This window comes from Anoplopoma fimbria, chromosome 11, assembly GCF_027596085.1.
Source record: "Anoplopoma fimbria isolate UVic2021 breed Golden Eagle Sablefish chromosome 11, Afim_UVic_2022, whole genome shotgun sequence".
Lineage (NCBI taxonomy): Eukaryota > Metazoa > Chordata > Actinopteri > Perciformes > Anoplopomatidae > Anoplopoma > Anoplopoma fimbria.
Window position 1 is genome coordinate 5,509,001 of NC_072459.1, and position 25,097 is coordinate 5,534,097.

The window sequence follows — 25,097 nt, forward strand, 5'->3', positions numbered from 1 at the left end:
CCTCCCTCATTCACTCTTCCTCGCCTCCTCATTCCTTCTCACGCACCCCCACCCACCCTCCCCCTCCCCCATCAACTCTTTCATGATTTTATATATTCCTCGTCATTTTTCATCACTTATACAAATCCTCATGTGGTGTCCCCTCTCTCCCTCCACCCATTCATCACTGTGTCACGCCATCACTCTCTCTGTGTCTCTATTTATCTTCTCCCCCACCTCCCTCCCTCCCCCTTCATCTTCTTCTTCATCTCCCTCTGTCTTTTGAGTGACCACACCCTGTCAGCAGTATGCTTCAATCATGACTCCCACTCTCATCTTTTTTTCCCCCACTCAATCTTTTTCTGCTTCATCATTTCGTCTTCTCTGTTTTTTATTTTATTTATTTTTTTACGTTCTCCTCGTCGGTTGTAGTTCTGAATACAAAAGGAGCTGCTTCTCCCACTTGACAATCACACACACACACACACACACACACACACACACACACACACACACACACACACACACACACACACACACACACACACACACACACACACACACACACACACACACACACACACACACACACACACACACACACACACACACACACACGCCTTGTTAGTCTGTCATCCAGAGGTTGTGCAGCTGTCATGTAGCAGGGTGTGTGAGACAACTTCTCTCTTTATGTATTTATGTAGTGTACACCCACACATATTTATTTACTTCCATAAATACAGAAACGTGCAGATATTAGTTTGTTAGTAGTCGATATTTCAGGCAAATTCCACATTTCAACTGTTAGCTGACCCATATTTGTTTTGTCACATAACAATTCATGTGGAAACTCAAGACACAGACATTAGTGAAATGGGGGAGTTTGATAAATGAGGGATGTCGGCTGGTGTAGTTGGTAAGAAAATGAAAATTAGGGGGGAGGTAAAGAACACATGAGGAAGCTTTCCAGCAACAGCCTGGAGGTGGACCAATATATTTGGGTCAATATAGGTTTTTCATTGAATAATAGATATCAGTCGAGGTTTACTGTTGATCATATAAATGTTTTAGATTTTTTTTCTTCAGTCTCTTTAGGTTTCCAAATAAATCATTTTAAGTAATTAAAATCATAAATATGGAAGAAAGGAAAAATAATAATTGATGTATATTTAGGGCGTCAGTGAAGCGTCGATTGGGTGTAATTTATTCATTATTTTATAAAATATACAATTAAGAGCATCCAATCTGTAATAGTCTTAATAATAGACACTGATCATTGAACAGCACACATTCAGTAAGCTTAAAGTTTAACACAGAGCCCGAGAAAGGGTCAAAAATACAAACCTACAGTTTTAGAAATAAGGTTCCAAACAGGCTGAGTTTCTACACAGAACCATTTGCTTTTTAAGAACCCTTGAAAGAAAAGGGTGTTAAAAAGTAACGCCCACAATTCAGTGTACAACCCCCCAAAAACCTGTAATGTGAAGAATGATTGTTTTTGGTGGAGCAGCAGCAGCACATGAGCTCTGACCCTGAAGGGTTTAAGATAAAACCCTTAGAACATAAAAGGGTTCTCAGTAGGACCCCCTGGCTGGGTTCTAGATGAAACCCTTGTAATATGAAAGGGTTCTCGAGAAAACCTCCTGGGTGGGTTCTTGTCAGCACCCTTAGAAGTTGGGGGGAAAGGTTCTGTATAGAACCTCCAAAGAGGGTTCTTGGTGAAACCATCTCATCATAGAAGAGTTCTTTGTAGAACCTTTTATTCTGGTTCTGAGTGGAACAATTTCATCATAGAAGAGTTCTTTGTAGAGTCTTTTAGTGGGGTTCTGGGTGGAACCTTTACACCATAGAAGAATTCTTTGTAGAACCTCTCATAGGGCTCCGTGTGGAACCTTTCACCATAGAAGAGTTCTCTGTAAAACCTCTCATAGGGCTCTGGGGGGAACATTGCACAGATGGTTCGAGGAATAACCCTGCATGTTGGGTTAAAGGTAAAAAAAATCTTTCAAAATGGCAAAAACCCTTAAGCCTCATTGCACAAATCCATCATTTTAAAACGGTAAAATCTGATTTAATATCGTTGTCCTACCAATCAGCCCTCTAAGTGTCATCAGAGGGTCGTCCTCCTGTCTGTCCTAAAGCAAGCAGAGCTTTAAACCCATTATGTTAATTTTTCTTTATGGAAATATAAATCATCAGCAGCAGCAGCAGCGGAACCCGGTGGAATGAGTGGCATCTATAAAACAAGTGCTTGAACAAGGATGGCGTCATAAAGAGTGACTCAGCGTAAAGAGCCCCCAGGGTTTAGTCATGCAGAGACACATTAACTCAAAAAGGAAAATTATAATAAAATACTCTGCAGGCTCCGTCCAACGACCTGCTGAGGTGAAGAGTTATCTTCATGACATGAAACCAACAGCTCAACCCTCAATGTTCACCATTAAACTCACAGTATATGTGATACCATGTATGTGTTTCTCTATCGCTACGCAGATGATATACTTTATTTTTTTCCAAAACAATAACCCACATAAAAATATATATGTTTGTATTATTTATTAAAATGTTGGACCCATAATTAACTGGTTACTGAGACTAAATTAAAGAGCTATCACTCTGCTCTTATTTCTGGAAATCACAAACTTTGTTTATGTTTAAGGACAGAGACAAAGTTATAAAGAGTAATTCATTTTTTAGATAAATAATAGTAACAGAGCAGAGATGATATTTCTATTATTGTGATGCATGTTAAGGGATAAAATATATTTTTCGTGACACATATGTTATGCCAAACTCTTTGGAAGGTAAAGGGAATGTGAAGAAGTTAAGATAAAAAAAGATAGAACAGAATTAATATTAAAGAAAATTCTTGTGCCAGAGATTGATCAAAAATTACAACAGAATAATAATTAAAAAAAAACATTATAGAAAGACAATATATATTAACATTAAATATTAAATGTATAAAAAGTAAATAAAAAAAAATACTGACATCAGTGCAGAATAGAAAAGCAATAAGATACATTTTATAAAACAATTAAATCAAAATAGAAAAAGTAAATTACAACAACATTAGAATGAAAAGAAGTTAGATATGAGTTAAAAAATATAGCTGGATGTTATGAAAACAGTGTAAACAAAGAAGAATATGTACAAGAAAACATTAAAAGTAATAGATTGACATTTTGGGAAATCGCTGTCCAATAAAGTAGACTGGCTCCGTCCAAATGTAACAAAAATCCTCACAAATGCACACATTATATCATGTTTGTTTGATTCATACAAAAAAACATAGTATAAAACTAACAATTTCAGGCAAATAGTGCTAGTTGTCTCTCTTGCTGGTCTTAAAATCTTTCTCCTGTTTTCTCCTGTCATCTCGAGTATACAGTAACACTCCTCAAATTGAATTCAGGAACTGATACCACATGGATTTTCAGGTGTAATCTGCATTGATTTAATACGTTATTCCATTAAACTGCGGGTACATGAGCTCTGGTAATTGCTTTCTCTCACACACACAGATTCAGTATGTGAGCTATACACTCGTGTAAAAAAAAGCATCTAAATGGTTTTACATCATATTGGGAGGCGAACGTTTATCTCCGCTTAGTGTGGAAAGAATAACTCGACTCATTTGGGGCCCATTCGACCACAGAAGGACTGAATAACCCCGACGCTGATTCTCTGAGGGAATGAATAATAATTTAACGTGGTAAAGGTAGTCGCCGGGGCAACACTGAATGAATGAATACAAAAGGTGTTTGTCGAGGAATGATTGAATAAGCACTTCATGGAGGTAATCAGGGTGGTAATCAAGTTTGTCGAGGGATGAAGGAATGAGTAACGGGTTTTTTTGTCAGGTGATGAGTCAGAAATGTGTGCAGGTATTTGACTTAATTTATCAAAGGCAGAGGAGAGGAGGAGATTTTAAAGGATAGTTTTAGCAATAATGGGACAAAACATTATATGATGGAAGAAACCTCTGAGTCTGATAAGTGACGCCAAAATGGACGCAAGAGCACCGAAATCACATGAGAAGACAGACACCTAAAGGCTAATTGAGGAAGAAATGCAGCTACTCTGAAGAAATGTAATAATTATTAAAACAGCACACTCTGCTCCGCCGTTTGCAAAATGTGGATTAATGTATTAATCAGTGTTTACAAAATGGACTTCAAGCTTAAATTAATGCTTTAGTTCAGGTCACGGTTAAACCTGAGAGACATTTCTGAGACAAAGCCGTGCAGACAGCTGCACAGATTAAAATGAGAGCTTGTCTGTAGACGTGCAAGAAGGAAAAATGCTTCGGATGGTCTCCGGTCTGAAGATGCAACGTGTGGACAGGAATGATTCAAATGTAATTTAAATAAATAAAGTGGGAAAGGGCCCCTGACTTCTGGAGCCGATGTGTGGAAGTGCCTGCTGATTTTTGGTATTGAAGTAACTTGACATTTGTGTTTAGCTCCAGTAATCATGTTTTTATGTGGCCTTTTTCTGACATCTAGTGGAGAATGAGAAAAGTGACATCAGAAGTCACAAAAAACTTGTGATGGTGATGAATGTGTTGAATCCGGAGACAATGCTCTGTACTTGAAAGGTCACAGGTTTGATTCTGACAAGGTCAGCTAATAGAAGTGAGTTTTTCACTTGAAGCTCTGCTGCTGTCTCTGCAAAGACTTTTATGAGAGTTTTATCAACACCATGTAAATAAATACCGTGGAGAGTAAAAATCACTATTTTTCAAAAGGTTCAAATGTCTTCCATCAACAAATCAAACAAATCATTTAACAATCAATAGAGTTCAATTTTTATTTATTCACAAAAGGCTTATCCAGTGGTTATAAAATAGAGCATAGTCCATGTTTTAACATCTAGAACCGTACATCAAAACAAAAACCACAACGGAGACAAAATCAGAGTAAATCCAATGAAGTGCACAAAGAAACAAAATAATGATAATTGAAGAAATGTTAGATTTACAAACTGACAAATTTAAATAAGTCTATTATAATCTATGTTATGGTTGGTAATCTGACTCGAGTAACTCAGGAATAAATCGATTAAACAGAGGATCTGCGGTAAACAGCGGTTTACATTCATATATAGCTTCATGAGGGACACTTATTATGTATCTTACAAAATAAGTTTGTTTTATTTCCGTAGTAGGCCAAAGTGCAAATATTTGGAGGTGTTAAAAATGATGTTGGTACCTGTGAGTATCAATGTTTTTACTGACAGTAGTACAAATATATATATGATCAGTAAAGCTGACAAGAGAAGGAACACATCTTTCTTGTGTCCAAAACATTAAAAAATATCAGGCGGCCATTGTGTCTCCTCTCTCTTCAAACGTTTTGAATCTTGAATTATGGGAAATGTGAAAACTCTGTCTTACCAAACGGGAGCCCGGACCACACACTTAAAAATATTCAACAATAAATAACAGCATTCGCTCAGTGCAAAACTACACAACAACAGAAAATAAAAAAAACTTGTCTCGGGAAGACTTAAATGGTCAGTTACTACAAACCATGAACACTCGCTCAAAATCACTTTAAATGTCTCGTTTAGTTTAACAGTAAGACAAAGAGAGCAATCATCTGAATTATTTGAAAATGTTTCACTTCATAATGTTAATGTGACGTTGAGGAGACAGAATAAGAACAGAGTATGAACAAAACAAAGCAGAGTGTTTTCTTTTTACCAGCTAATGCAGATCAAACATCATCTTCCAGCTGGCAAAGAGGTTGTTTTATTTTGAAAAGATCCTGTCATTCTGATTTAACTTTTACCCCATACATTAAATATCTGGAGTAAGTTCCGTGAAAACGTATAAGCAGAGGAAGTATTCCTCCAATAAAGGCAAATATTTTCTTACTTTTGTGTCCATGACATATTATTTGAATACAAACAAAAGAACAAAAGTGTACCAAAGCCCCGTGCAGCCCCCAAACAAACTGTGATAACAAGAATGGAAGTCAGAATCCTTTCAAAGTAAATCATCCCACTCAGATGTAGTGCTGTGTTTACACCAAACGTAAAGCAAACTTTTTGCATGGTGCGTTTAAATGAAAAGTCAATGCAAAGACGTGAGTTTGCACCTGAAAATATTTCAACTCGAGCAAGAAATTCTTGTGACGCTGTGTTGCAAAAAGCCAGTCAGCATTAATCTTCTCCTCCTACAACGCAAAAAAATACTGATCGTCTATGTTCACCCAGAGCATTATGTCAAAACTCTGTGTATGAATGTATATGTATAAAACATAGATGACACAATACTGTAAACGGTCATGTCGCTGCCGTATTTATGCCTTGATGACGTTATTTTTGAGTGTTTATGGAGCAGCTGAAATTATAGCATAGCCTAGCACCAATTCATCTGAACTCCACTCAGAAAACAGTGAAAAGAATGTAGCTTGCTAGATAAAGTGAATAATAAGTAATAATAATTTACTAAGCGCCTCTGGATGATGCTATGAAGGGTGCCGTTTGGTTTTTCCAACGTATCGGGGACTCCCACAACATCTAGAAAGCAGCAATAGTTATTTCGGCCATAGTTGGTGAGACGTGGAAACTTGAGGCGAAAGATTTGCTTCTCGTTTGGTGTGAACACAACAAACAGAGTGAATTTGTGCGTTTATATTCCAGTTTTTACATTACTTGTTTGACATTTAAATGTGTCTGTTTGTTGATGACACAGGCCTGTAGGTGAAGTTTCCTTGTGTCGTCATGGTGACCATTTTGGCATCAAAAGATTGATAAAGACCTCTTGGGGCCTTTGATGGTGTCCTGCATAGGACAACACAGCTTACAAGACATCAGGTGGTCATAGTTCATGGCTCTGCGTGTCAGTGTGTGTTTATGTGTGTGTGTGTTTATGTGTGTGTGTGTGTGTGTGTGTGTGTGTGTGTGTGTGTGTGTGTGTGTGTGTGTGTGTGTGTACTATGTCTGGGCCAGCTGAAGCTCCTCCAGTCCATGTTTGCCCAGGTGATATCTGGCCAAGTCTTTCCTGGTCACCAGTCCAACCACCTGTAGAGGGTCAGAAAGCAAATATGACTTTAGAGTATCATCATCATCATCATCATCATTAAGGCATTCAGCAACAATAAAATGTTGTGAAGGCTAAAATCAAACCTGGAAATATAATGAAAATACAATCTGGGATAAACAGAGAAACACTCTTACCCTGTTCTCGTCGTCCACTACCACCAGGTGTCGGAGTCCCAGCGCTCTGAACAGCTTAAACACACGAGGCAGAGAAGTGTCCTGCAAAACAATACGCTTGATTACAGTTCTGCTTTAATCATTTATACACAACCTTTTCACAAAAAAAGGCTTAAAAAGAACATTAGATTTAATAAACCCCTCAATAACTGTACTAGGATAAACAAGAGAAAAGTGAAAGACCTTGAGACCAGACATGTATGTGAACATTTGCAACATCGTCATTGTCGGGCGAAAAACTTTGCCTCTCCACATTACTTCTTCTTTTGTTTTTCATTAATCAATGCTATTGGTTCTCCTTTACGTCTATCAAACAACTGTGGGTTTTAAGTGCAGATGAGTCTAGCAGCCATCTTGTCACAACCAAAACTGTGTTCAATAGACTATTAATAACACTTAATCCTTTATAAGGAGAGATTTTGGCCAAGATTTGGCACTTACTGCCTCACATGCAACCATTCTAATCAATAAAGGACAAAGCCCGTATCAGGACAAAATCTTGGTTACTCCATTTGAAGTTGATTTTGGTAAAATAAAGATGTCAAAAGACAAAATACCAACTTTGACAATGCAGTGTTCAATTATTTAAATAACAAAGTTTCCTTAAAAGTAAGGTTTTTTTGGAAGTATAAGGCTTCAGCCTGATTCAGCAACGACTTTCAAGTTAAGAACTGGTGTGTGTGTGTGTGTGTGTGTGTGTGTGTGTGTGTGTGTGTGTGTGTGTGTGTGTGCGTGCGTGCGTGCGTGCGTGCATGCGTGTGTGTGTGTTACCTGTGGTACAGTGTAGGGCGTTGCGTTCATGAACTCAGTGAGGTCCATCATACACTCCCTCTCGTCCTGGGAGACGTGGATGCTCTGGATCGGGGGGAAGCGGGGATACGCGTCCCTGAAGTCCTTCAGCTGGAGCTTCCTCAGAGTCAGCCGGGACCGGGCCAGCTCCACAAACACCTGGCAAGACGATCACATTTAAAAGATCATCACAATGAAGATTTATCTGCAAATGTTGTCAACCCTCCTTTTTGTCCTATCGCTGATGTTACCTTGTGCTTGAGGAGAACAATGAGCTGAGAGCGGAGGATGAGGCCGCAGAGCTTCGCTGGCTGAATGGGAGAGAAGAGCAGAAGTTATTTCACAGTTTTCATACTCAGAGAATTTGAACTGGGATTTTTCCATTCTACAGTGGCATCGATACAAGAAAGAAGCGGGCAATAGCAGCGGTCATATCTTCCTGAAACAAGGTCCTGTACCTGCTTTGCACTCTGGTCTATAATAAGCTGGAATATCTTTTCCAAAAGATTTTTAAGCTGAACCACCAAAGGTAGGAATGTGAGAGAGACAACAAAACCACATTTACTGTTGATGTTTCTTTTGTCAAACTCGGTTACACCTGCACTAGAAATGCCTGAACTCAAATTCCTCCGCCAACCAGCCATGTTGCAGTTTAAAATCATATCCGTCCAAAATGTTCATTATTTTATCCTATTAGACGTTCGTGTGAAACCATGACAATTAACATATAACTGTCATAATTCTAGAGTTAAATACAAAAATGTGTTTTGTGAGGTCGGAGTCACATTTATTTTATTTTTTTGTCTTTACTACAAAAATTGCAATATTTTGTGAAAGTGAGACTTCCTGGGTAGATTGGCCAATGGTGTGACATCATCACTCACTTCAACCAATGGAGTAACTTCATCAGCTCAACTCACTCAGGGTCAGATTTTGGCATTAATAGAGCTGGCTCTCGCTTTGCTGCGGTTCGGCCAAAAAAATCAGAAACCAAATCATCTTACAATACCTCTTCACCACCAGCGCCCTGCATGACGACCGGAAAGCCGTTGTGATTGGTCGACGTGTTGCTAAGGACGTCCACGATGGTTCCCACCTTCTCTATCCTGTTCAAACAGGTGACCGGGGAACTCATCACCTCTCTAGAAGTGGAGGAGACAGGGAGGGAGAGGGACAGCGAGGATGATCAATCAATCAATCAATGAACCAATAAGCCGATCAAATTATATTTATATAGCACCTTTTCAAACAAATCAAATGCAGTTTAACGTGCTTTACAAATGATTGAACACATGAAAACAAGACGAAAATGAAGAGAAGATTAATAGAATAATGCGCACGAAATTAAGTTAGTAAATAATGGATAAATTAATTAATTAATGACTGAATAATAATTAAAAAAATACATAAATAAAAAAATAAGATAAGATAAAATACAACACTGAATAAAATGATTATGTAAAACAGTAAAACATTAATAAAGGAAAATTAGAGCAAAATAAAATAAGAAATAAAATGTGTAAAAATACTAAAACCATAGAAAATAAACACGCTAAGACACTCTATAAAATCAGTTTTAATACCAGCTATATTAATAAAAAACAATTATAACCAACATTATAAAACCCTACATAAAAGCCAGCTGGAATAGATGGGTTCTTCGTTTCTGTTTTACAATAATATCAATATTTTCATCTACTCTCAGATCCTCTGAAAGGCTGTTCCAACGTGAGGGGCCTTACTGGTTCATAAACTAAAAGCATTTCATGAGAGGAAGTCTGGTGCACAGAAATGACAGCGGGGAAAGAAACGGCAATAAGAGAAAAGTAACGAGGGAATGAGGAAAAACTGACTGAATTGAATATAATTCAACAATCATCGAGTCAACATGACGTTCACGCATCCATCCACAAACACAGAGGAGCTCACCTGGCGGTCAACCAGTGGGAGGTGGCCGGAGCCTCCCAGTGAAGGAAGGGAACGCTCTGCAGCTTGATGTGGATGTCATATAGACCCTGGAGGAGCAAGAGAACAATCACAGACTCTGACCAAACTGTTTACAGTGTGCACTTCATATTTATCTTAATCTTATAATCCTATACTAGCAATCAACACACTTTACTGTTTTGTACAACAGGAAATTATGACACTTGTGCCATCAAACGTCAATCAAACTTCGTCTTTAGAATGAAATTGCTGTTTAGACTTTACACAAAAATAAAGAAATATGTATTTTAAAATATTTAACACAAAAAAAATGTTTTTCAAGAACTCTCAGGAGCCATTTCAACAAAACACAACATGTTTTTTTGCAGCTGTAAATAGCTCCTTCATTTCCGCTGTGTACCGCATTGTGTTACCAAAGCACACATCAACAGTACATTCCAAAGTTAATTATTTTCAGTATGCACACTGATATGTTTGAGTATATTCTAGTGAGAATGAGATAGAAACTCAAAGCCTTCTGAGAATCACTGTGCTTGGTTTGCTCTTATCTGTATCAAATTCCTCTTTTACTCACCTCTACAAAATAATCTCCTACTATCTTGGACGTCATGAGGACGAGCATGATGGGAAGACCGTACGTGACATTTCCTGTAGCCTCCACCATGATGACGGTCAAACTGAGAGTCATCCTCACGATGCCGCCTGTGAAGAGCAGCGCATCGTTACTGCTACTAAACATTCATCTTTTATCTGTATTTAACTGTTAAATTAAAAAAGACAATTGAGAATAGATAGATAGATCTTGCCAGGTTGTGTCACTGATATTGATCATAATTATATGGTCCATGTCTTATTTCCTGTTAAGCACTAAACAAAACAAAAACACTATCAAGTTGAAGATCAACATTACTCACCTAACTGAGCTGCAGCTCCAATCAGGGCATATTTACCAGGGTCAGCCCAGATCTAACAAAACACAGTGACAAACAGCAAAGTCTGGAATATTAGTTAAGTTAAAAGGGAAAACCTCCACTCACTTATTTAACAAAATCCATGTTTTTTGATTATTGAGATGTTGTAAGTACAGTTATGTCACTTTGTAATGCAATCCTGATCTAATCATGAGTGTTATCAGTTGATATTTTTCTAAGATTTATATTTCTGGGCATTTGTTTTGGGGACTAGAACACGCGCATTAGGAAAGACACAAAGTTTGGTTTCGACAACTTGTAATCTAACGTAAACTAATTTAATTAATTGCAATCAGCTGACGATCTTGTCTGTGTCTCTAGGCTTGGGTTCAAGTCTGCCATTTCTCGTTTCTGCATGAGTCAGCTTTCCAGGTTGTAGAGTTCTGTGTATTTTTGAGCACAAATGTTACAACCCGTGAAGAGCACTACTGCCGACAGTGAGATAAAAATACACTTGTTTTTTGTGTCAGTGTGTGAAATGATGAAGTTGCAACAGAGTAGCGGAGATGTTTAGAAAAGAGAAGCACGTTTAGTGAACCTCCTATCACCAAGTTCGACTGTCAGATTTCCCCACATTGTGTTGCATGAATAGTATTTTGACATCAATAAATCATTACCTCCCTCATAATGAGGAGATAGTATAATCATCTGTATTTAAAGGCAATCAGCCGACTATCTGATCAGTTCATTAGTCACTAAAAGGTCGAACAAAATACCAATATTTGAATTAGTAGTGATGAGAAATGTGGTCCAAAGTTTGATAAACTTCACTGACATGAGACAGAAACTGTTTCAAACATTGTCTCATTGAGGGTTTAAAAATCAAAGTATTTGGACTTTAATTCAACCATAATATGGTCTGTTTTCAATGAGTCATCTTGTCCTCATCCTACAGAGTGAACACACACAACACACGCACACACACACACACACACACACACACACACACACACACACACACACACACACACACTTACAGGGTCGGTGGGGGTGAGGGAGGCGAGCAGGATTCCAAACAATCTCCCCCAGGCCGCTCCTATTAGCAGAGACGGGATGAAGACTCCAGCAGACACCGCCAGGCCGTAGGTCCAACACGCCAGGAAGAAATAAGTCAAGGTGAACAAACCCAGGGTCAACGGATTGTAGGTTCCTTTGAGAACGAGAGGGATGAGAGGCGACATTAGAGAACCATAATCATGTTTACAGTTTTTAACAATATGATTATGTTTCCCTTACACTTGTGCAAAATTAAAGGAAGTAGAAAAGGCTGGTTGCACAAAAAGTTATCCTCACTAATAGCTTTACCTGGCTGGTTGTGGAAGAGGCTGCGAACACTTCTCTCTGGAGTGTTGAAGAAGGCCGTTGCCATGGAGTTATACTCCCCATCTGCACAGAACAACTGAGAGACAGAGATAGAAAATGACTCAACTAGAGGAGACAAAAAGAGTGTTTTTGTTGAAGCTTTTGTTTTGACCAGGTGGTGCCAAATGTAAAGTGAAAGGATCACCAATGTAGTTATTATTGATCCTGAGGGGGACATGTGGATGTGTGCACCAAATGTAATGGTGATCCATCCGATAATTGTTGAGACATTTCACTAAAAATCACAAATATGAACCTCATGGTGAAGGAAAAAGTCAGATGATCACCAAAATCAGTAGCGTTCGTCCTCCGGTTGTGCATTAATAGCTTTAAATTGTTGTACACTTCTTAGATCCTTCGGCAGGATTGTTCTCACGAGATTATTGCTGGTAAAGCTTGTTGAACCGAAACAGTTCCGTCTGGAACTTCAAGATAGGAAGTGCCAAGATTCACTATGAGACGGGTTCATCTTATCTGAATCTGCACTTGTGGGTGTCTTACTTGCCGAGTCATGCACATCAAATTGTCCATCTGAAAGCTGTAATGATAAGAGACTGTGCTTGTGACACCATGCAACTCTGACTTCCTTCATTTTAGCTTCATTACATGACAAAGGGGACATTTGTGTGTGTGTGTGTGTGTGTGTGTGTGTGTGTGTGTGTGTGTGTGTGTGTGTGTGTGTGTGTGTGTGTGTGTGTGTGTGTGTGTGTGTGTGTGTGTGCACCTGCAGTGGGTACTCCTCAGTGTGTTCAGGCCCCAGAGGTTGACAGTCATTAGAGAAGTATATCATGGTGAAGGAAACTGTCGCGGTCACTGCAGCAACCAGCATGGCCTCCATCACTTGGAGACCAGGGCGATGAACATACCTGTAACACACACACACACATATTCATATACACACATGGACATTTTCAAATTGTACACATAATGACTTTAATTATCCTTAAAAGTCTAACATGTCGACACGTTGTCATCCTCAGTGCGGACTTTCCCCGGTGACAAAGAAACTCCGGCTGCTATAAAAACAGCTGAGTGGAAAAACGAAAGCTTCTCTGCCAAATCTGACTTTGTCTTTTGAAGGCGTCATGGCTCTATGCATGCAAAATGAAATCTATCTCAAACTGTGACACAAATACAGACTTTATTGTTTATGCTCTCTCACTGTATCGGATGACGGAGGAGTATTTTCAAAAGCAAGACCGGATATGGAATATGAAAACACCAAGAAAAATAACCGCCAACGTAATTTTATTGATTTCCAGTTATGCTGAACAAAGTAACACAAACATTAATGTGTTTTTCTTTTTTTTTTTACTCCTACCCTCTCACCCTTGCATTTGTTTGTGCACCTGACTCACCTTATACATATTTATGTGACTGAATGTACCCAACAAGAAGATAGACTTCACTGGATTAGTTTCAGTGTTTTGAAGGCCACAATCTTTGCACATAAATCATTTAGATATCCGCCCTGATATTGGCCAATTATGGCTTCAACTACTCAATTAATATTCATTATATTCACGCTGCAAGCAGAGGAATTGTTCACATACTAAACCTCATCATGCGACCCAGTGGATCCATATCTTTGACCCTTTAGGTTTTATGTCTAGTGGGTTAATATCACCATAATCATATTATATAAAAGTAAAACCAAGTGTAGGATATCTTCTTTTTACTATAATAGTGCACTCTGTAGCTTATCTTAATCATCTTTTCATTTATAATTAATACGTCCCTAACTCACCATATACATTACAATGCAATATGCAGCGCTTGTTTCCATTCAATAAACATTTCAGCATTTTTTATTAAATATTTGCTCTAGTTTTATGTACAGAATTGTTTCTTAATTAAATGAATTGTTCCCTGATATATTTTGAGAAACATTACATATGTTCATAGCAGATCAATATAAATGTTTTCCTTTTTCTTCTTTCAACCGCTACATTTTTCAATGTAGCTGTCATTTGTTCTGTTTTTATCTTAATATAATATACACTTCTTTTTCTGTCTTTCTCCTCAGTTGTGTTTGTTGATTCATTTGTATTGTATTACTGACAGCTGTGCCTTTATTATTGTGCAACTGCCCTTCTTATACATTATATGTTTATGGAAACACCATAATCAAAGGGTATCTCTGTCTACAAGCTTTAGTTATTCTAGTAAATGTAGCTTTTGTAAATTGACTTCATCAAAGCCACTATTGTGATTAAATGTCGTACCTAAATAAATACACGTAATCAGTAACAATCTCATATTTGCACAAAACAAACTGAGATACAGAAAATGTGATTCCTGTTCCACAAAATGTCTATTTCTGTTTGCTAATAGTATCGTCATAAAATAAAACTTGCACATTTCAAAACTTTATATTAAAAACTCATCTATAGACGAACAAACTGCACAATAAGTACGATCCAGACACTAAAGCAGGAAGTGCAGGTTTCTTAGCAGAAGTCTCCTCCCAGATCAGACATTCTCCCAGCAATTAGACCTGTTCTAACCCTGCAAACTATTTTTAAACACCTCAATCACAAGATGCTGACATTCTGAGAATCTGTTTCAGAAGCTCATGGGAAGACTTCCTCATCTTCAACCCTACCCTGTGTCTGTCACCTGACCTTTCTGTCAAAACTGAGTTAGTGACATTTTGTTTTGTGCTTGTGTGTTTCTTTGAGGTCTTTTTTAAACCTTACCTGATCCTGAAGATGGTCAGCCAGTAGTTGAGCTTGTTGAACAGAGCTCCCAGTAACCCACCTGCACAGGAGATTTTTGAACAGAAACAGAATCAGATATACTGTTCTTCTACTTTTTAATATATTATTCATGGTGCACCCGGCAAAACACATGTGCAGACCCATAAAATAGATTTTACCTATAGCTCCCATAGCGATGAACAAGGGAATCTCATAGAGGTTGTAGGCCACACTCTGAAAAAGGACAAAGGTACATCTTTTACACTGACTAATAAACAATGTGCAGCTGCAAAAACACACAATGTATAATATAAACGTTTCTCACATCATTCTCAAAGCGCCCAAAGTTGATGAGACCCGGGTTGGAAAGGTCTCCTGCATTTTTGTGGTAGATACTGAGGAAGAAGTTGAGGGTGAAGGTGGAGATCATGGAGGCAAAGAACTGCAGGTGAGACAGAAAGTAAAATGATGATGAGAATTGAAAAGATAGGGAAGGAGAACAGGACAACATATCACATCCATCAACTCTGCACTCATATATTCCTCTCCGTCGCATGACAGTTGATAATGAGTTTCTGATGGGGGGTATATACGTAACACAATATCACTTACTATCCTCCACGTCAGCATCTGGTTCCAGAAAGAAGCTCCCTCCTCCAGAGAGAACAGAACGCCGCCTGTCGACCGAAAGAAACACAATCACAGTCAAAAACCGCATTTCAACTGAATTATTCATTTGATCCACTTAAACGACAAGGAGGTGAGTGTCTTTGCCAACATAGCTGGCATGTTAACCGACCTCACATAAGTTAAACTGCACGCACTCTATGCTGACGGTAACACATAAGAGACTGAGACGCGGTCTGTTCCACACAACTGGTGGAAAAGAAAAGCCTCAGTATGTACAAGGCAGCTTTTTTAATTACAGCTTTAAAAAAAAAAAACATATATACACACATTTATACATTTTATATATATATTTCTTTAGTTTTTTAAAGACTTGCAGATAGACCAGATGGTGACTCAGTCTTTAGTAGCCTTGCAGCTGTATTGTTGGCTTTATAGCAGCTAAATTGCCCAAATAACTGAGGCAGATTATTAACAAACCACATGTTTATACTGTGTTCTGGTGAGACTGTTTTTACCGACTGGTGCTCCGAAAGCAGCTGAAACTCCGGCAGCAGCTCCAGCAGACACAAAGTCACGTTTTTCGGTGTCCCTCCGGAAATATTCAAACATCTACAAAGACAATCAAACATTAACTACTAATTACATGATTTTACTCAAACACAGTCTAACTAATTACATTTTAAAAACATGTAAACTTTAAGGAATTAAGGAAATCTAAAATTCTGTATAAAGGCACTTCAGTCAAAGGAGAATACAGGTGTGTTTGCAACAAAGTAACTCCAATTAAAAGTAAATATAAGACTGTAATTAAATATACTTCCTTCTGTGGAGTAACCTGACAAACAAACACACACACACAGACACACAGACACACAGACACACCTTGAAGTCTCTCTTTAAAGAGGTGCTCCTGCCCTGTGAGACCCCGGCAGCTACAACAGCACCAGAGTGAATCATGGGACCTTCCTGAGGGATTGTGGGTAAACAAGAGGAGACAGATATGAGAGGGAATTCATGGCAGGAGGGAATTCATTTACAAATTCAATATGTTCAACTTTGAATGAAAATGATGTATATTTATTTCCCAAAACCCACATTTTAGGCTATGAAAGCAAAGACATCAGTGCAGTATGTGTTTTATAAATGAGGATATCTGTAAATGTCTGTAGTGTATTTTGTAGTGTATCTGGCTTCATTGACTCTAGTCGACTAATGACAGCAGCGTTTTGGCGAATTGAGAATTGTGAATGTGCATTAGAGAGAAGCAGCTTTACCTTTCCGACAGCCAGACCGCCAACCACTGAACAGATAACACCGCACACTTTAACCACCAGCGTCTGTGGAGGAGAAACACACAACATTGTTCAAAAACAGTGGTTCAAATGCATCCATGTCTGCGTGTGCGTGTGCGTGTGTGTGTGTTACGTGTGTCTGTACCTTCAGTCGTACCACCCTGGGAATCTTGACTCCGTTCAGATAACATTTTATCTGAGGAATGCCACTTCCTGCTGCTATGGGCTGGATGAGACAAAGGAGAAGCAGAGGAGAGTTAGGTCGAAGGAAAAGATGGAATATAGAGGTCTGCAGTAATTATGATTACAGCAGTAGCATCTGAGGATGTGAACAGAGGTGTTTATATATGCATTATGAAATCCATCTGTGCTTTTAACATGAAATTGCATTGACAGCAGACTTTATGGTGGGAAAAAAGCCTGACTGAAGACATAAACATAAAACCTCAGCTAGTAAACTGTGGTTAACCAGAATGGTGGGAAAAAGGAAGCGTATTCATCTTTACAAATGTTCACTATTACGCACTGTTGGGAGTTAAAATTGTAAAGACATGCTATTGGCTAATTTGTTTTCACTTCCCTATCTGTCTGAAGGGATTATCATTAAGACACAAAACTGACTTACTTCTTCAAATTTCCACAATCACATTTCAAGAATGTGAGGAAGACAGACTGAAATCCAGTTTGATTCATGATATTTAATAAATCTGCTCCAGTCTCACCTCGAAACATGCAACGATGATGGCCCCCACCATGACAAAGACGGAGTTGATGGAAACCCAGAGGATGAGGGAGATCGACAGGCCGCCCACCTCTGTGAACTTCTCTATGTCTGTGAGGGGTCAAAGGTCAAGGAAAAACTGGAAAAGTCCATACAGCGCGTCAATTCACTAGTTATTATGAACAAAAAAGTTAAGACGCATGGTGAAGACATGAACTCCATTTAGATGATAGTTATGACTGAAGGGACAAATGGCTGTTATCCACTTTAAACATCATATTCATTAAGGAAAGCAGATTTAATTTCCCCGCCCACTGCAGTGACGGGAATCTGTCTGATGTGAAACTAGCAAAGTTCAGACAGACTGTGATCAATCAATTTAGATCCAGTTTATACATTTAAAACACATATAACACTGGATATTTGTGTGATTTAAACAGCCGTTTATGTAGATGAGGCTTCCCTTATTTAGACAAAAATTGATTTAAGAGAAGTTTGATGATACAGTAAATAAAATGGAAGCGTGTCTGTTAAATGAGACGCGCTAATGACGGGTGTCAAATACACTTAAACCGGTTTGTCCATTATGTTCTGTTGTTGTAACCAGAGGTGGAAGAAATATTGGGATCTTTACTTTAAAAAAGTAGCAATACCACAGTGTACAAATACTCTGTTCAAGTAAAAGTATCAGCTTCAAAATGTACTTTAAGTACCAAAAGTAAACTACGCATTGTGCAGAATGGACCGTTTCAGAATCATGAAGGCTGTAATACATATTTATTTCTAGTTATTTAGGCATTAATGTTTTTATCACTTTAGTGTTTCAGCTGCTAAAGGAGGGGTTTATTTTTTATTTATGTTCTTGAGAGTAGTTTGACAATTTTACCACCGGATCAATAAGTATCTCTATCCATGAAGATACGTCATCATGTTTATGTTATTTAAATTTTGTATTATGAATCTGAATCTGAAAAGTAACTGAAGGCACCAAATAGTGCAGTAAAAAGTACACTATTTTTCTCTGAGATGTAGTGAAGTAGAGATATAAAGTAGCAGAAAATGGCAAGTACAAGTACAAACATTTTTTTAACCCAAGAACAGTACTTTAGTAAATGCACTTAGTTATTTTGCCAGTATACAGCAGCCTGTTTGGTCCGTGACAGGACTTTGTTGTGTCGGCAGGAAGGTTCATTAAAAGACATATTTTTTTATTTAAGTATTAATCTTTATGAATAGTATATTATTCTTTTCAATTATATAAATATTGTAGGTTTATTAACTATCAAAATACTCTTTAGGTGCAGCCCTTGGTGTATCTTGTACAAATATGCAGGATACTCTCTTTGACCACTCTGTATTTGATCCCGGCCATTTCCTCCACCACGATGTCTATGAAACAGGCGATGAGGCCGGTCAGAAAGCCGATTAGACCACAGACCACCCAGCGACTGATCTCCAGACAGCGGAAACCCTAAAAGTACAAAATGAGGAAGGAAAGGACGATGAACAAAGAAGATGAAACATACAGCAGAGGAGAGGAGAGAGAATGAAAATACATGAGTTCATACAGAGAGAAATATTAAGATAGTAAAACATATATTCAGGTTATTTCTGCTCTACTTACCATGTAACTCATCCTCCTCTCCTCCTCCAGAAACAGCTGGTTCTCAATGTTATCATAGTCCAGACTCTGCAATAACACACACACAAAAATAAAGACAATTAATCAGTTAAAATAATAAGATAAGATTAATGGTGAGGATGTTTGCTTTTTTTCTTCGATGCTCCACGATAAACACAGATCTTGTGACAAAACGGACATGTGCATATACTTCTTTGGATCAATGTCAGCAAGTTCATAGCAAACCAAAAATATGTTAATACAAAGCTGATTTGATGAACTGTTGCCAGTTTCCACTCTGCTTAAGGAGATTATTGCCCTCTTTGTTGACCACCGTGTTGTTACAGTTTCATGGACTGAAGTGCATTTTCTATACTTGTGTTATAACAACTCCTTTTGCCGTTTACAGCGCTTCCTTTATTTAACAATACCTGTTTTTTTAACTCCTACAAAGTGTCACCGCTGTAGGAAAGTTTCAAATCTTACACATAAACATTAATTAAAAATCATGTAATCATCTAATATTCAGCATTCTGTTTGACCATTGGGCCGTTTTACCTCAAATTTAAGTGACAGCAGCTTCTCGTTGTGAGGGATCTCTTTAGGCCGCCCCCTAAGAGAGTCCTGCAGGAAAAAACAAACAGAAAAAAACAGAGATCACCACACTAACACTGACCTTTAACCTCTGACCTGTTTGGATCATGTGAGCGGCTGCAAGGAGCCGGGAACTAAGTTAGGAGGAAGCAAACATTTTTAATACAACAGCAGAAACATTTGAAATAGCAGAAAAAATACATTATTTTGAAGAGAGGACGGGTTTGACATACTTCATTTAACGTAGAACTGGAGCATAAATGATGAGGCGGATGGAAGATGCATACAAGCCAGCTAAAGGAAATCAAAAGCACCCCATTTCACATTTGCATGCAATGTAAAGAGAGCCTCTGTCCCACAGATGTGGCCCCTCTGTGCAGCCACACAATCAGACGCCAATAAAGCAAATATATAAGGGACATTCACATAAACAGACCAAGATACTGTAAACAAATAAACAGCATTTAACAAGCATTGCAGATCACATGCATGGAATCACATTCCCATCAGGCATTGCAAAGAGAGCTGAATCTGATGGGTTTTGTCACGGAAAGGAAATGGATGTGATGTCCTGTCAAGCTAAGTGACAGTTAAATTAGCCTCAATCATCAGTCACACGGTCTTGTACTGTTCTGTCAACACTGACCGCAGTCTAAAGCTTTTGATTTTTGTTCTAAAGTCATGCATCTCAAACGCTGAATTTAACTGACTCATTGTGAGTTTTGGGGGGCATTTATGTTGTTTATTTCATTGCCTAATTACCTCAAACTGTGCTAAGAGCTAAACGAATATAAACATCTTCATATTTCCAACAAAAGGGGCTTTGAAAAGGTCTTGTCTGGTACTAAATACTGAATAGTTGAGCGGTCAGGGTCAAGCACACGGCCTGCATCAATTCATCATTTGCGATGCATCACAGTGGAAACCTTCCGACAGTTTCCAAACACATGACTGTCATGCACGCTGGATGAGTCAACCCTCCACAGTACAGTGGCAGGTCAGATCTTCAACATTAGGCTAAAATTGTATTCAGCAGGAAGGAACTGAGATTAAATTCATAAAATAACTTCTGTAACCTCAACTTTATCTCAGGCTGCATCTCACAAATTAGGCCTTAAGGCTCCACGTGTACACAAACTCAGCCTAAGCATGAGGCATAATTACATATAATCTACTTTAAATGCCCCCCAACATGCAGCTTGATACGTTTTTTTTGTCATTTTCAAACAATAATTGATGATAGTTGATCATTTTTGTCATTATAGTGGAGAAATGTTGCTAACGGTCTTGGTGGAGCGATGATAAAGTAGCGAGTCGAGCGACAGACACAGAGAGAAAGAGAGCGATGGCGTTTTCGGCCTTTACCTCCTCCGACGATATCTCCTCCTCCAAATCCACCGTGCTGAGTCTGCCTATCTGAAATATACTGCCTCCTCCCGATAGCTACAGACATCACAGACATCAACAGAAATATATGTATATATGGCTTTGTGTTGCAAGTCCTGAGCTGATGCTTTAACATCACATAAGATGCTGATATTCAGATAGAATACAAAAAAACCTAACAACACATGATGTTACGCACAAAAGTACATTATCATAGGAAGTGCTATTCGGGTACTTTCATCTTTATTCCTGATGTTGCGTGAGGTGGCTGTTCCTGTTGGCATTGGAGGAAAAAGGAAGTTGTTTTTTCCCGGTTTGTTTCAATATTAGGTGGACAGACGACTTCATTCAGTCTCAAGGTCTACTAGCGCATGACATTATCAAAGTTTGATATTGTAGTTTCATAGTGCTCTGTTCACTAGGATACTAAAAGCAACATTGTGGAGGATTAAAATGACCTTATGTAACCTGATTTTATTACTTGAGAAGTGCAGTGGGAACTGTCACACTGTCACACAGGTTACCTTATCATCATCTTCATCATCATCCTCAAAACTCTCTGTAACCCTATTATTAGTTTAACTAACTGAATCTAATTTAGTGCATCATGTAAGTCATTTAATTACTTTCATGCAGTTACATTCCAACCCAAACAAAGCTTCTTGTTGCATCTGAAACTGCCAACACACACCATAACACATGAAAACAAACACCCCCAAAAATGAGAAAAAAACAATTTTTATCTCCCTTTAATCTTCATCCTGTATCTGTATAATGTTTAACAAAATGAGTCACGGTTAATATTATTAATTGGCTGTTTTATAATATAACCTGTTATATCTGTTGCAGATCAGAGGGAATATGTCTCAGTAGTGAGCCTTATCATCATCTTCATCATCATCATCTTCATTTCTAAAGTTAGGACTGTTAGGTTGCTTATAATGATGACTTTGTCCTTAATGATCATACCAGGCTTTATAATAGGAAATTAGCAAAGTATCAAGCTGGTGGATAGCTCTGCAAAACTCTCTGTAACCCTATTATAAGTGTAAGTAACTGAATCTAATTTAGTGCATCATGTAAGTCATTTAATTACTTTCAGTGTTTTGTGTAGCATTAACACCAATGACGTAATTCTGTGTGACTGGTATTAATTTGATATTGTTAATAATAATGAGCTATTTCAATGTTGTAATGTTCAATGTAAATGTGAACGAGATTTAATTCATGAAAAAAAGGTTTTGAATGAAAGTAAAGGCTCCACTTGTATGATAAAAATGACAAGACAATTCCTAGAACTTAGGATTTTAAATACACTGCCAAAATTGAACATTAGATGAATAAATGTAGTTTTACCATTGCAAGGACAGTCTTTAATTATTGAATATGTATAATTTATGTGATTATTAAGTTAACTTAAAGGAATTTGGTGTCTGCAAAAGTAAGTGACAGCACACAGAATGACCCAGTTACATTGCAACCCAAACAAAGCTTCTTGTTGCATCTGATGCCCCCCTCCCACACACACACACACACACACACACACACACACACACACACACACACACACACACACACACACACACACACACACACACACACACACACACACACGTGGATATACATGTACATTTTTATTCCTGTTCTATCTTTATTTTGTTGTATAGTATGTGTATTTATTGTCTGTGTCTGTGTAGCTGTATAGTATGTGTATGTGTATTGTATTGTCTGTGTAGTTGTATAGTATGTGTATTTATTGTCTGTGTAGTTGTATAGTATGTGTATTTATTGTCTGTGTAGTTGTATAGTATGTGTATTTATTGTCTGTGTAGTTGTATAGTATGTGTATTTATTGTCTGTGTAGTTGTATAGTATGTATTTATTGTCTGTGTAGTTGTATAGTATTTATTGTCTGTGTAGTTGTATAGTATGTGTATTTATTGTCTGTGTAGTTGTATAGTATGTGTATTTATTGTCTGTGTAGTTGTATAGTATGTGTATTTATTGTCTGTGTCTGTGTAGTTGAGCTGCTGCAACACTTGAATTTCCCCCATGGGGATCAATAAAGGAATATAATAATAACACACACACACACACACACACACACACACATGAAAACAAACACCCCCACCATGAACCCTCAGGACACAGCAATGCAAATTCAAATTAATTAAATGATGCAGCATTCAAAAAAACACACATGTCTTAAAGAAACCTTGTTGTTGTCATTAAAAACACATGCATCTTCTCTCTGTTAGGTGATGCTAACTTAGCCACACATGCTAACAGTACCTGTCTGGAGAGCCTGGGCTGCTCGGAGCCATTGAGCAGCGGCGTCCCCTCCCCGGCCGCTCCGGACTCCTCTGCCCGGCTGGACCACGACACTTTCTTCGTGATGTTCGCCATGGTGTCCTCCAGTAGCTCGCCGCCCTAAATGTTGCTTATTTATTGCATAAATGACTGTTATTGCTGGCTAAGATCTGTTATTCTCCCCATGATCACTCATCTGACTCGTGATGCGGTGTACGGCTCGCCAGCAGGGCCAAAAAGGATCCGTTCCGGCGCGTTGGATTCTGGGATTTGTAGTTGTGTTGTTGTTGTTTCAAAATAGGTATTAGCAAAATGTAACTTTTAAAAGGCAAATATAGCAAAGTGCTTAAAAGAAAAAATAGGTACAAAAGTAAAATTATTTATAATTCAGACATGAAGCTTACAACATGTTCAGATCCTCAAAATATATTGAAGTATTAGCTAAATGTAACTTTTAAAAGTAAAACATATTCATAATTCAGAAAATATAGGCCTATAAACATAGGCCAAACCTGCGATATTAAAATAAAAAAATATTGAAGTAATACAAAAGTAAAATTATTTATAATTCAGACATAGCAGCGCTTACAGGTACAACAGTGTTGAAGAACATGTTCAGATCCTCAAAATATATTGAAGTATTCGCAAAATGTAACTTTTAAAAGTAAAAAATAGCATATAAACATAGGCCATACCTGCGATATTAAAATAAAAAAATATTGAAGTAATACGAAAATATTGAAGTAATACAAAAGTAAAATTATTTATAATTCAGACATAGCAGCGCTTACAGGTACAACAGTGTTGAAGAACATGTTCAGATCCTCAAAATATATTGAAGTATTAGCAAAATATATTCATAATTCAGAAAAATGGCCTCTTACATTGTTCATAACATAGGCCTATTATGCGCGTTGGATGCTGCGACTTGTAGTTTTACTGTTGAATAGGCGAAAAACATCAGTGCTAACAAATCCACCAGTGTTCAGCAAAAATATTCAGATCTTGTATAGGAAAAGTAGCAAAACTAATTTTGAAGTATTAGCAAAATGTAAGTTTCAAAAGTAAAAGTATTCAGAATTCAGAAAAATGGCCTCATAGTTTAGGTCTATTATGCAAGTATATTTAATGATGCATTAATGTGCAAGAAGCAGTTTTGTTCTCTTATAGTTGGTCAGGTGGAGCTAAATTTAAGTATTTTATAAAAACAACTGTTGGCTAGTTCTATCTTTAAAGTGCATCATATTTTATAAACTCATGTTTTGTAATTAAAATCTTGGTCTGCAGCTACTGAATAAGGCTGTCAAATAAGTGTATAGGAGTAAAAAGTGTAATGAACTCAAGTACAAGTACCTTAAAGTTGTACTTTAGTAGCCTATAGTAATTGAGTTATACTTACAATCCATCTCTGGAGATGCAAAGGTATAATTTAATAATTTGATAACACACAAAACATACAGTGTTTAGGCTTGTGAAAGCAGGAACAGCACGTGTAATAACATTAAAGATGAATAAATGTTACTGTAGGAGTCTGAGTGAGCCACCACCGAACCAACACGCCTAAAGTTA

The 25,097-nt window shown here is 37.8% G+C and overlaps 1 protein-coding gene across 2 annotated transcripts; it reads right to left on the minus strand.

The window, feature by feature from the left end:
• Positions 1-4,784: 4,784 nt before the first annotated feature.
• Positions 4,785-23,754, minus strand: clcn7 (chloride channel 7). Of its 2 annotated transcripts, XM_054607038.1 has the most exons (25): positions 23,511-23,754; positions 21,198-21,275; positions 19,797-19,862; positions 19,242-19,307; positions 18,956-19,088; positions 17,619-17,728; positions 17,042-17,122; positions 16,879-16,941; positions 16,487-16,570; positions 16,120-16,213; positions 15,587-15,651; positions 15,300-15,416; positions 15,154-15,208; positions 14,975-15,035; positions 13,000-13,141; positions 12,219-12,312; positions 11,891-12,063; positions 10,857-10,908; positions 10,517-10,644; positions 9,925-10,010; positions 9,005-9,137; positions 8,247-8,306; positions 7,978-8,154; positions 7,168-7,248; positions 4,785-7,011 (listed from the first exon to the last, which is right to left on the minus strand). In XM_054607038.1, the coding sequence occupies exons 1-25, from the start codon at positions 23,622-23,624 to the stop codon at positions 6,925-6,927; spliced, it is 2,400 nt and encodes a 799-aa protein (XP_054463013.1). In that variant the 5' UTR covers positions 23,625-23,754; the 3' UTR covers positions 4,785-6,924. The 2 variants fall into 2 exon arrangements, with proteins under 2 accessions (XP_054463013.1, XP_054463014.1); XM_054607039.1 differs by lacking the exon at positions 21,198-21,275.
• Between the last annotated feature and the right edge of the window lie 1,343 nt (positions 23,755-25,097).